Below are 14,081 nucleotides of genomic sequence, written 5' to 3'. Positions count from 1 at the left end.
AACTTCAAACTCCAGACCGCTCCTAATACAATCTTCGGCGTTCTTCTCTGGGTACTAGGTTTCCCGCACGGAGTAGAAGACCTTGAAAGTATGACTAATATTGTAGAAAGAGAGAGAAAGAAGTGAATTGAAGTGTGTGTAAAAATGGATGACAAAGGCCCTTTAAATAGACTTGAAATTTGCCTGCAAACGGCTGGCAGGCCATTTGGCAAGCCGTTTGCAGGGCCCGTTTGCCAGCTTTGCCCGTTTGTTGTGCCCGTTTGATCTGGCCGTGTGGTAGGCCATTTACCATACTGGTAAGCTGTTTGGTAGCACGTTTAGCAAGCCGTTTGGCTTGCTGATTTGCTGGATCGTAACTTGATTTCTTCCCTTTCAGCGTTTTCGCTCTAGAATCTTCGTTTTAGCTCCGATTATCTTGATTCTTTTTGCACCGTCTTCGTAATCACTTGTTCTTCAATTTTAACTGACGAAGCGAGTATTTTGGCGATAAAGTTTAGAACTTTATTATTTTTGGGCCTCAATACCGGGGTGAAAATGTGACTTTTTAGCTGATATCAGTCAACGTCGATGGGAAGAACTAATTAAAGATTATGATTGTGAGATCAAATATCATCCAGGTAAAGCAAATGTGTTCGATGATGCATTGAGTCGCAAGGAAACAATTGAAAATGTCCAATTTATGAGATTTGAGATCGTTTCAAATTTAATTGACCAGTTGAAAACTGTTCAACTTGTAGCTTTAAATGATGAAAATTTAAAGACTGAGCAAATGACCAAACGAAAATTTGATCTATGCAATGACGCTAGAGATTTGAGGGATTTGATACTTACAGAAGCACATAAATCTAGATTAACAGTACATCTGGGTTGTACAAAAATGTGTAGAGATTTGAAAACTTTGTATTAGTGGTCGACAATGAAGACAGATGTTGCTAATTTATATTTGTGCGCAAATCAAAGCAGAACATCAGAAACTATATGGGTCTTTATGACAATTGGAAATTCCTGAGTAGAAATGGGATCATATTACGATGGACTTTGTAACCAAGTTACCCTGAACCTAGAAAGGACATGATATGATCTGGCTGATAGAGGATCGTCTGATAAAGGGTGCTAACTTCTTAGTTACTCGTGAAACCGCTTTGTTGAGTGATTTAGCAGATTTGTACTTGAAAGAAATAGTCAGTAGAAATGGTGTGCCATTTTCGACAGAGATACTAGATTTGTATCGAACTTCTGGAATAGTTTACAACAGAATATGGTTACACGTGTGAATCTAAGTACATCTTATCATTCAAAGACAGATGGTTAGCGTGAACGAATGATTCAGACACTAGGGGATATGTTGAGAGCATGTGTTTTAGAATATGGTGGTTCTTGGGATTCACATCTTTCGATATCGACTACAATAATTCGTATCATTCGAGTATCAAAATGTTGATGCATGAAATGTTGTATGGTCACAAGTACAGAACTCCTACGTGTTGGTTAGAAGCGGGCGAGAAACAGTTTGCAGGCCTCAAAATTGTTCAGATAACAACTGAAAAGGTTGAGATTGCTTGAGAAAAGTTACAAGTCTATGGAGATCGACAGAAGATGTATGCAAATCCGTGTAGAGGACTGGTAACCTTTAATGTAGGTGATCGCATGTATCTGGAAGTTTCGCCGTGGAAAGGGATTATCAGATTCGATAAACGTGGTAAATTAGCACTGAGGTTTATTGGGCCACTTATGATCAGTAAGATTTTGAATGATCAGACAGTGGTTTTAAATCTTCCGCCAGAATTAGTCAGTATTCATAATACTTTCGATATATGTTATCTACATAAGTGTAAGGTAGAGAATGAAACGCAACTTTTACTGTTGAAAGATTTAAAGGTTGATTTGAATAAGAAGTTAGTGGAAGAGCCGATTTGTATAATTGACCAGAAAGTTGCCAAGCTGAGAAAGAAGTAGATTTCGATGGTATTGGTTAAGTGGTGGCACAGTTTGGGTGCCAACATGACTTGGGAAACCGAGGAGTTAATGAGCGCGCACTATCTCTATTTGTTTGACCTTGACCAGATTTCGAGGACAGATCTTCTTAAGGGGGTGGATTTGTAACACCCTTAGACCGGGTCTAGCTGTAAGATTACGAATTTGCCCTTAAGTTGCTTATGTGTCAATATGTGCTTTTATTTTAATATAATATTTATTATTATTTGACTATGTGGGTAGGACTAGTTTGTGACAAGGGTTACAAAACAGGTTTGTTTATTTAAATTGGACTCCATTAGACTGCCTAACGACGTATGAAAGATTTCAGATAACTGGTAAATACCCGTGTGATGTGGGCTATGGGTTTTAACCCAAATATAGTGTATGTGCAGCTCCTTTCCTCATTTCACTTTCTAGACTCTTCCTCACACACTCACGCACCTATCACCTTTAACCTCTTGAACCCTAATCATCAAATCTTGTTTTTGGAAGCTTTATTTTGTGGGCATATGGTGCCTATGGATTTCAAGAGTTCAAACAAGGTATAAATCGTCCACTTTTCATATCCAAATCAATGATTAATTGGGTTTTTGTGTTAGGTTTTACAAAAGTGTGCTTTGGGTCAACATTGCTTAAAATAATGTTGTTTAAGTGTATAATTTGTGGGTTTATGTCCCAAAACATTTTGTCTACAAGATATGGTTGGTTTTGAGGTCAAAAACAACTCCAAGATCAAGATTTGGAAAATTATGCTTGAAACCTGTCACTTTGCTGCTGATGTAGCTGATGAACTACAGTCGGCCCTCGGCTAATGGAGTAGACCATCGACCAATAGTGTAGGTCCTTCGACGAGCAGATATTATTTTAGACCATAGACCAATGGAGACTGACCATCGACCGATGGTGATAGACTATCGACCGACGGTGTATTGTTATGAAACTTTTGCTAAGTGTTGTTGTTGTGTCATTATGCTCTCCGTGTGTCTAATTTTAATTAGAGCACTATACTAACTTGGTTTATGTTATTCTCAGGTGATAAGAACAAGGAAAACACTCAGTAGATAGACATCTGATCTATTCCGGTAATCGATGAGTGGGACTAATTGAGGATTTATAGTATATAATAGCTTGTTATTCTATGATTTCCTGAGTTGTTAAGATTAACATACTATTATTTCTAGTTAGTTATGGCTCTGTGATGACTACTTGTTATGTGATGCCTTGTGCGTTGGAGCATAGTACGTCCCTATCATGTGGCGGCCTAGGTAGGAGAGATCAACCTACAGGTTGAGTTCCTCATGAGGCGGAAAGCATTCATGTTCGTATATGTTTGAATGATGCGTTCGTCGCATGTGGATGATTTATTCATTCATGGATGTGCGAGGAACTTTCGGTAAGCCCCAGTCCGATCAAGTGGTGGTTGTGGGTTCGGCCGGACCGCCGAAGTCTCTGTAGACTGCACTATGGGTGATGTTTATGCTAGATGTGATGACATGATTAGTATAACTGATGTTATGTACTATTGGCTGTAGTTAGTTGCACTCACTTAACTTCGTGCTAATTCACCTCCATCTCCTCCCTGCAGGCTGTTAGCTTCTATAGATTTTGCTTTAGGGGAGAAGACGGACATGGTGATGTTATGTTTGACTACGAAGAACTCTGATGTGTCTTTTCCTAGTTAAAATTTCAATTTTTTTTTTTGTAATGTCACGTGACACATGTTTGTAATAACTTAACATTAGTTGCAAGTTACATTAGGTTTGTATATATCCAGTTTGTCTTAATTAAGATTGTTTAATTATTATAATGCTTTCGCAACGTGTTTAAAAATATGGCGGTATCACATAATTTTCCACTTGAATCTCACATGTCTTCCTCATGTCCTAATTTTACACCGATTGTGGCATAACTTTAAACTAAGAACAAAACTGCTTTCAGAATCAGTGGCGCATCTGGTATTAAGTGTTGGATTTGGATTAGAATATATAGGTATTGAACCCACAGTTGTAAGAGGAGTTTCCTCTATATCATCATCTATTCGCCAGTATTTAGTTGACATTCGAGGTTGCGACCTTAGTGATTCTTCATACGATACCGGAGGAACAGAAGTTGACGACATCATCGATTTTCCTAGGAAATTGCTAGTTCCTGTTTCTGGTGCCTGGTTCTTAGCAGATGTCTTTTCTGGGTTTGATTGTTTCAATCCTATCGAACTAGTTATCTAGAGAGGGGATGATTGATTGTTTCCAGGTTTATGACCGTATGCCATTGCTATCGTTACTTTTTACACAAGAACATCCACAAACAAGAAGATAGAAGTTTGTTAGTTAATCACTAGTGAACTATGAACTTCTTTGCAGTTCTATTTATGGTCCCATGGATGGCGCCACTTAATCGAACGTAAATCTGTAACTGGGACAGGATATATGTTGATTGCAATATGTGAGCGTAAAGGACTAAGTGATTTTAACTCTCCGGTCTAGTTTACCGTGAATAAGCCTTGTTGAGATGATGATCTACGAAAGGGTGATTAAAACTAGTCCACCATTGTTGATTTGACCGTAACAATGGCCACTGGGGTGGTTGCTTAGGGTTTATGTTCGAAGAACATACCATAAGATGTTTTTGGAGTTGATCATAGGTTGAGTATCCAGAAATCGTTGTTCAATGAGGTTACCAAGATATTCGTAAATAAAGCTTAGATCCTACTTAACTAATTACCATATATAATGGGAATATAATTAAGAAATAAATACGACTAAAATAAGAATAAGATTGTTTTCATGCGCGCCAAGCGAAGCTGTGTCGCACACCTTAGTTTGCATGCGGTACTATCCAAATGAGTGTGCCCTCAACATGTGATGCACACGAGTACTAGGCGCAGGAGTGCGCGTATCATTAGATATTTTATGTAAATTAGTGAGTAGAAGAATTGATCATCCAGCTATTTTGTCCTATTTTTGTATATACAGTTACTGAATTACTCGCTATTTAGAATTCGGAATGTTACATCGATAGAACAGTACTTTGTAAAATTCTATTTATACATTAAGTCATTTTAGTCTACAATCTCTAGTGCCTGTGTAAAGCAGAGTAGCTATTTGACTTAACTGTCCGCGAACAGAAATATACTAGCGCATGTCCTAGCCTACGTAAGGGATGTCTTCTTTAGCTCCCGCGCGGCAGAAGCCTTTTTGGCGAGAGTCTAGATTATTTTACCGGAGGGCGACAGACATTGGGTTGTCCTAGCCTCACGGTAACACCGTACTGTACTTTTTCATAAACACATAGCGGAATATATTAAACAGACTCCATATATTTTTTAACACATATTAATATTACACGTTACTAAAATCTCATTGTTACATTATCCAACAACTGTACAAACATAACCGACATCAGAGTACAAAAGACCTTCAAACATAACAAAGCATGCAAGTTCTTCTCCCAATCCATAACATACAAAATGTCTTAACTTGCAGGGAAGAAGATGTGGAGGATTAGCACAAAGCTAAGTGAATGAAACAATCTTGAAAAATATCAACATACAACATCAAGCTATAATACAATTGCATAAACACAACAATTCACACAAACACTAGGAGACCGGCGGTCTGGCATGACCTTCAACTAGTGGTTGATCGGGCTAGAGTTTATCGCTAGTTCTTGTTACTGAATACTTATTATAGAATCCAGACGCAATGAATTTGTCGTTAAAACTATAATGCACAGACGCTAATATTGAACCCAACTTCATTATTCAAAGTTGACCCCTGTTGTTCAGCTTCACTTTCAAATTCGAACTTCGTATAGCTTCACTATTCAACGTCGTCAACCACGATGTGCACATAATCATACATATACAACACAGTTCATTCAACAATAACATAATCATGTCGGGCAGAACATGGCGATAGTAGCATAACTCGCTACTCTATATGAATATCCGAAGGGATAGTTCCACTCACCTGATAGCACAAGAACTCAGTGATCTTATTTTACTGAGCCTTCACATTTGTCCTTATTACCTGAGAATGAGATATCCAATTCAGTATTTGTATCTCATACACTAATCACAATTCAGATTACATAGAATCCCAAAGTTACACTATTTAAACAAATCAGTCATTCGCACGAGGGACTCTATTCGTGCGAAGTAGTCACCACCTTCGTGCTAATGGCTACACAGTTCGCACGAACATGTCAAACTAGGTTAACATGGTTAGATTTCATAACTCACCACTGACATTCGTATGGAAAGCATGTCCTTCGTACGAAGCAGCTAAATAATTCAAGTTTCGTTCAGCCAAAACCCCTTCGTACGAACTACAGCGGGTTCGCATTAAGCTTAACACCTTCACACGAATAGTAGGACTTAACGAAATCTTACATACATAAGTCTTCATTCATACAAAGTCATAGGCACTTCGCACGAACTACCATCACTTCGCACGAAGTGACTGCCGTTCGCACGAAGCTGAAGAACGGAATACCAGCAACATATTCAATATTTAGTCGATTTCAAATCATTATATTATATACATACTTAATTCAATTAAGTCTATAATCCTTATTTAACAAGTTTAGTCAATTTCCCTTTCACTAGCAACTCCCGTACGTGGGTAAAATGAAGCATACACACTATCATATAAGTTTGACCCCATTTAAAGTTTTTTTTGTCACACCCCCAAATAGGGCCTGGGGTATTTGTGACTAATTATATCAAATCATAGTCGTATAAACGAGAACAACTCTATATGAGACGTTATATTGAGTTTTACAGCGGAAGATAAATAGGTTACAATGTATTTAATGAACAACGCATTAAATGTCTTTAGTTGATATGATATGTTGCATTCAATTAGCAAATACACAGCGGAAGCATTATGTAGGACCTGAGAATAAACATGTTTTAAAGTGTCAACACGAGGTTGAGTGAGTTCATAGGTTTGTCATAAACAATGATTTCAGTAATAGATATAGACCACAAGATTTAGTTTATAAAGTTGATCTCGCAGGGATCAAAAAGTAGTGCCAAGTTTGTGATATTTAGACTAAACAGTTTAAATGTTTGCCCCGTGACAAGTTGTACTGTCCTTATCGGCTTGAGTGGGGACTTGCAGGACATAGCTAGATATAGCACAGTTTAATAGTTGGTACTTGTGTTTAACGTGTAAAACAGTTATAAAAGTTGCGCATGTATTCTCAGCCCAAAAATATATATAAAAAGGGAGCTATGAAAACTCACGAAAAATCAGTTTTAGTATTTGTATTCATTTCATAAAAACAGTTATAAAAGTAGCGCATGTATTCTCAGCCCAAAAATATAGATAAAAAGGGAACTATGAAAACTCACGATACGATACGATAGTTTGTAGTAAATATGTGTATGATGGCACTGAACAAGTGCAGAGTTGTCCTCGGATTCACGAACCTATATCAAGTATATATATTAACACATATACTCGTAATTAAATAAGTTTATATATTTTTTCACTTGTTATATATATATATATATATATATATATATATATATATATATATATATATATATATATATATATATATATATATATATATATATATATATATATATATATATATATATATATATATATATATTCATTCTATGTATAAGTATTTTTTGATAAAATGTTTTGAATAATGATAATGAATAAAGAGTTGTATTATTTTGTAGTAACCATAATAATAATAATGGTAGTAAAAATGATAATAATCTTATAAAGGTTTTAATAATAATAATAATAATAATAATAATAATAATAATAATAATAATAATAATAATAATAATAATAATAATAATAATAATAATAATAATAATAATAATAATAATAATAATAATAATAATAATAATATAGTTTTGATGATAGCAAAAAATTTAATTTTTGTAAAAATAATAATAATGATAATACTTTTTAATAATAATAATACTAATAAAGATAATCATATTAGTAATAATAATAATGATAACATTAATAATACTTATAAATATAAAATGATACTAATATTAATATCAATGATAATAATAATAATAATAATGATAATAATAATAATAATAATAATAATAATAATAATAATAATAATAATAATAATAATAATTTGTATTGTTTTCAAAATAATAGTAATAATAATAATTCTAATCTTAATAATGATAATAATATTTAAAATGATAATAATAACAATGATAGTTTTAATAATAATACTAATAATCTTAATGATATTAATAATAACACTTATGTTAATGATAATAATAATTACCATAATAATAATAATAATAATAATAATAATAATAATAATAATAATAATAATAATAATAATAATAATAATAATAATAATAAATGATCCTTAATTCTTATTTTAGTAATAATAATAATAATAATAAAAATAATAATAATAATAATAAAAATAATAATAATAATAATAATAATAATAATAATAATAATAATAATAATAATAATAATAATAATTATTATTATTATTATTATATAAATGGAAACTACCTTATAAAGCTTTTTCCAAAAAAATTGCACACGACCGGGCTCGAACCAGAGACCTCTTGCTCACCCGCAAACACCCATAACCATTTTACAATTTCTGTTTTTCTGTTTAAATTACCAACCCAATTTTTTTTAACCCGTATAAATTTTGATTCCATTTTCTTTTTCTTCATTTATTCAACAGATCAAAGTATTAACAATCGTGGTTGTGAATTTTATTTTAGGTTTAGGGATTATAAAGGAAATATGATTGATCAGAATATGGGTTACATTTATCGATAAGAAGAAAAAAATAATAAATAAAATAGCAGCGGCTGTCCAGTTTCACTCGCGAAGAACCCAATTGGTGATTTTGATTTTCAAACAATTTTAGACAAAAATTCCAATATGAAATAGGTTCTAATTCGTACCTAGAAACTTTCCCAATTATCAATTTCAACAGAAACATCTATCAGAGTTCGAATTTTAAGAAGAACCAATCGTTTGACTTTTTGTAAATTAACTTTGACTCGTGAATTCAAACTCGTTAAGAAAAATTGGAGCTTGGGATTTTGCAGATAGATTAAGTAGAAGATTCCTAATAGAACTGCATTTAAGGATTTTGAAAATTGATTCGTTCTTGAATAATTTGAAAAATGAAACAAGAACAGAGGTAGCGAACTTTGTTTTTATTTTCTGTTTTAATTCCGTTTCTTTAAAAATTACAGCTAATTATATAGAGAAATAGTTGTTGATTAATGCTGTATCCATAATCGATTTAATTGTTTTATATTGGCCATGATATCAATTTTTAACAATAATCCAGTCAGGTTCCAATCAAGAAGAAATATAAAAATGAAAAAAAAATATATAATTCGATCATAACTGTCTAATAGTGTAATGGTGGTCGACAGATTGATAGATTAAGAACAAAAAAATAAATAGAAGCAGATACAATAAAAAGGCAAATCACGATTTACATAAAAAAAAATTAAAAGCTGGATCACGATGATTTATTATAAAATTAAAAAGCAGAAAAAATATGGGAAGCAGGTATGAATCACGATCAATTTTTTTTTAAAAATTTGATATACCTAATAATACCTAATCTTCTTTTTATAAAATATGTGAAAAGTAAAAGTAACAGATAACAAAAAAGTGGCGACCTACTTGATCCATTTACTACTGATTTAATATGTGTATTTAATTAATAATAATAATTAATAAATATGAATAATAATAATACTTTTAATATTATTAATAATAATAATACTATTAATAACAATGTAAATAATGATATTAATAATAATAATAATAATAATATAAATTATGTTAATGATATTAATAATCATATTAATCATAATAATAATAATAATAAATGATAAATGATAATAATAATAATATTAATAATAATGATAATACTGATAATGATAATTGCAAATGTTAATAATTAATGATAATAATAATAAATTGTCTTAGTTTCATAGTAATAAGGATATTGATAAGTATCAATAATAATATCAATAATAGTTTTAATAGTAATAATAATATTATTAATAATAAGTTGTATTAATTTAGCAATAATGATATTTAAAATAATTTTAGTAATAGTGATAATACTAATAGTATTATTAGTAATTATATTAATGATAATGATAATTATTAATAATAATAATTATAATAATAGTAATGATACTGATAATAATAATGATTGTAAATGATGTATATACACACACATATATATTTACATATCTTTTTATAACCGGTTGTTCGTGAATCGTCGGAAATAGTCGAAGTTAAATGAAATCATAAAAAGATTTTTATTTAAATTTTTGTCGAAAATTTCCGGGTTGTCATAGTACCTACCCGTTAAAAGAAATTTCGTCCCGAAATTTTAGTTGTTGTCATCAGTCGGCGTTGTTTGTAAACAGGTGAGGATATTTTCATTTTATTTGGTCTTCACGTTCCTAGGTATACTCGGGGCCTTACGTGAATTCCAACGGATAGAATATTGTTCTGTTTCAAGCGTTTAAATCATACGAACCATAATTTCTATAGGTTCTTCTCTGAATTGCATTTTATCATTAATGCGGAGGTTATCTAAAGGATTAACAAGATTGTCATTTGGCTAGGTTATCCTCAAAAGGGATGATGACGCTATACAAGCATTTCAATACACATGAAATGTGTTATGAATAATAGTGAGCTTATTTAAAAATTTGAGCGTTTATGCCACAATATTAGGGTAGACAAACAGAGAGTAGTTCGTGAAAATTAAATTCATGAAATTTGATAGAGATCGTCATTGTTGACAACAAGAATAATTTAATGATGAATTTGAGTTGAAAAATAGAGTTTTATCAACATTGGGTAATATTGATAAAACGATTCGATTATAGGAAGAGTATAAACGAAGCTATCACAAAAGAGTGAAATGAGGAAATTAAATGTTCATCTTAACTTTTGACATAGCTAAAGTTGATTTTCAGAATTCAATGAATTAAAGGAAATCTTCGTAATCCATAAGATTTGATTCTTCGCTAATTAAGGAATTTTGGGATATCCTTGATTAAGTGAGGTGAATTGCCTCGATTGCTGTATTTGGAATTTTGCTATAAATTAGCTTCTTCCGTTTTATTATATTTACCACTTCTATACTTTCTTTCTCAATTCAAACTTCCAAAAGATTAAGGAAATGCTTAATCCAGTTCTGATCCTGGTTATTATATTGACCATATATACAGTCATTCTTCTCTTTCATTTACCACGAGAGGAATTTTTTTTCTTCTACATTTCCCTTGGGGTTATAATGTTTCTAATTCTCCCGTGTCTTTACGTTGCAATACGTATTGATATACACGGTTTGTAATTTCGGTGTTGTTATCGGGCTTTATATTTTCCTTTATATTTAGGAGCTCCATGCTTTTGTTTTTCCTTCCCGGCTTCAAGTCAAGTGAATAATGGTCCAGAATTCGTCGGTATGAAGTTTCGAATGATCATAATATACAAAGCAGAAAGAAAGGTAATAGCACGATTTGATTTATCAAAATACCAGAATATCCGGAAAAGACCGAATCATCATGAAAAATATATTCTTGATATGTTTAGAGGTTAAATAGAATGAAAGAGTTATGTAACATGGTTCTTGATGAGGGTATGATCTGTGAACCTTTATCACGTTCCATTAGAAACTCATCATGACTTACTGTAATATAATCACGTTGGCCTGACGTCATTATATTATACTAACTCATGCTTCAATTCCCAACACTTCTCCAGAAATCATTCATAATTTAAACTTAAATTGTACAGAATATAGAAACTAAAACTGTTTCCTTTATGATGTAATAAAGATATCGCAAAGAGATAATTAATTGCAGACAAGAATCGTTATGAAGATATCTTCAGAGATATAGAGGATATTTATAATGAAAGATACGATGATATCTTAGAATTTTCTAAGATCAAATGATAATGAGGAAAGTTCTTCTGTAAGGATTTAAGATAAGTAAGAAGATCTTCTGTGATTTCCTTCAGAAATCGAATCATCTAGATTCTTTGGGTATAGGTTTAATCCTTGTGATTTGTCCACAGTTTCCTTCATGTTTTGCTCAATCTGTCTTTCAATACTAGATTTTCTTTTGAGCTTTTCCAACACACAATTCTTTATTATTAAGCTTTTGGCCATTAAGACTATCTATAGCTTTTGCTGCTTTGTCAGCATTATCAAGGTTAACGAATCTGAATCGTTGGTTATGGTTCTAAGGTGTTTTCAAGGATTTTGAATTTGATCGTTGAATCAGAATTGAAGAATGTACAATGTAACATATTAATGTGAGATATAAATATTTCTTGGGTTTTACCTACCCGTTAAATTATTTTCTCAATCAACAGTTAGTACAAAAGAACTTTTAATTACCATCTTTATGAAGATATACGTTCATATATATATTCTTCAGATTTAATCATGGTTTTAATGAGTTAATATAATATTAAACTCATTTGATTTGCGGTTGGAATGAGAATAAATAATCTCCAAAACTTGAGAGTACATAATCGTCGCGGAATATTTCTTTAATGAAATTATGAATCAATACTTCATCGTTCATTGTTATTGATATACCTCGGTATATGATGTTGGTGCTCGTGGAATTCTTGTGAAATTCATAAGGCACTAATGATATTTTCTAGAAAGTTTCGAGTTCATCGAATATGAAAGTATACAATCAATCATGTATTTGAGTAATACACTTGGTTTATTATGAAATGGAGTTTATTGTGCTGAAGCAGTGATTAACAATTGTTAAGTTATTAACAAAAGATGTACATCATAGCATATTAGTGATATAAATTAATCAAGTAGTACATACTCGTTAAGATTCACACGTAATAGCTTAGTACGAAAAGATTTATTATTGTTCCAAATCATATATATATATATATATATATATATATATATATATATATATATATATATATATATATATATATATATATATATATAAAGTATACATATATAATTCTTCAAGAAGAATGAGTCAATACATCTTAACTCACCATTACTAATATTCCTTGGTATCTAGGGGCGTATGATGTTGATGTTTGAGGTACTGAGTGTGATGTTGAGGCGTGGAATGCAGATGTTGTTATTGGTGAAGCTGATGCTGTTGGTAGTGATGCTGATGGTACTGGTGGTGCTGGTTATGCTGCTGGTGCTCGTAGGTTTTGCACCATATTCTCCAAAGCCACTACTCAAGTTCGAAGCTCGTTGACTTCTTCTATTATTTCGGGATGATTGGCAGTTCGGATAAGTGGATGAATAAGATCTAGAATTTTAGATATTATATATTCGTGACGGGATATCCTGGAAATGAGGGTGAAAATAGTGTTTTGAATGGGTTCGCCGGTAAGCGCTTCAAGTTCTTCGCCAATAGGGCAATGTGGTGGGTGAAAAAGATCACCTTCTTCACTTCTCCATTGATTAAGTAGACTAAGAACCCACCCCCAATTCATCCAGAAAAGGTGATGACTAATTGGTTGGTTCATTCCGGTTACGCTGCCTGTGGTGCTCGAGGAATCGGATGAGAAATCCATATAATGTGATCGAATAAGGGTTTCGATATGAGATGAGTTGTTGAATACTGAATGATATATTTGTCTCCTTGAATATGTATATATTGCAAAAGATTTCCGTAATTTACGTAGGAAATTTAGGAAAAGTGTTAGACAAAGTTTATTGGGATAGATATGATAAGATATAATAAGATATGATGTGTCTATACTCCAATAATGGTAGTATGACATGTCGAGATCATAAAATGATAAGTATGTAATATGATAATTTCGATTAAAGACTTTCAATTCGTATACTGTGATAACCCAATGACATTTTCCGGTTCGCAAACTGATGCATAAAGGCATAAGGCATGTAGGTACGTGATATATAACATTGAGTTATATACGTTTGAGTATGAATAGTAACAATTATAGGAGTTTCAAAAATCATGGATAATATTTCATGTAATAAATATGTAATACACAAAACCATGATAAATGACATAGGAATGTCAAGAATTTCTGAAATCATGGTGTTGCATTTAAATGCGG

The 14,081-nt window shown here is 31.9% G+C and overlaps 1 protein-coding gene across 1 annotated transcript; it reads left to right on the top strand.

Moving 5' to 3' along the window:
• The first annotated feature begins 1,596 nt into the window (after positions 1–1,596).
• On the top strand, positions 1,597–1,956 carry LOC139870958 (uncharacterized). Its single transcript, XM_071858718.1, has one exon. The coding sequence runs from the start codon at positions 1,597–1,599 to the stop codon at positions 1,954–1,956; it is 360 nt and encodes a 119-aa protein (XP_071714819.1).
• The last annotated feature ends 12,125 nt before the right edge of the window (positions 1,957–14,081 follow it).

This window comes from Rutidosis leptorrhynchoides, chromosome 10 (genome assembly GCF_046630445.1).
Source record: "Rutidosis leptorrhynchoides isolate AG116_Rl617_1_P2 chromosome 10, CSIRO_AGI_Rlap_v1, whole genome shotgun sequence".
Classification (NCBI taxonomy): Eukaryota; Viridiplantae; Streptophyta; class Magnoliopsida; order Asterales; family Asteraceae; genus Rutidosis; species Rutidosis leptorrhynchoides.
The sequence above is the reverse complement of the archived record's forward strand: the minus strand, read 5'-3'. Positions and strand labels throughout refer to the sequence as shown.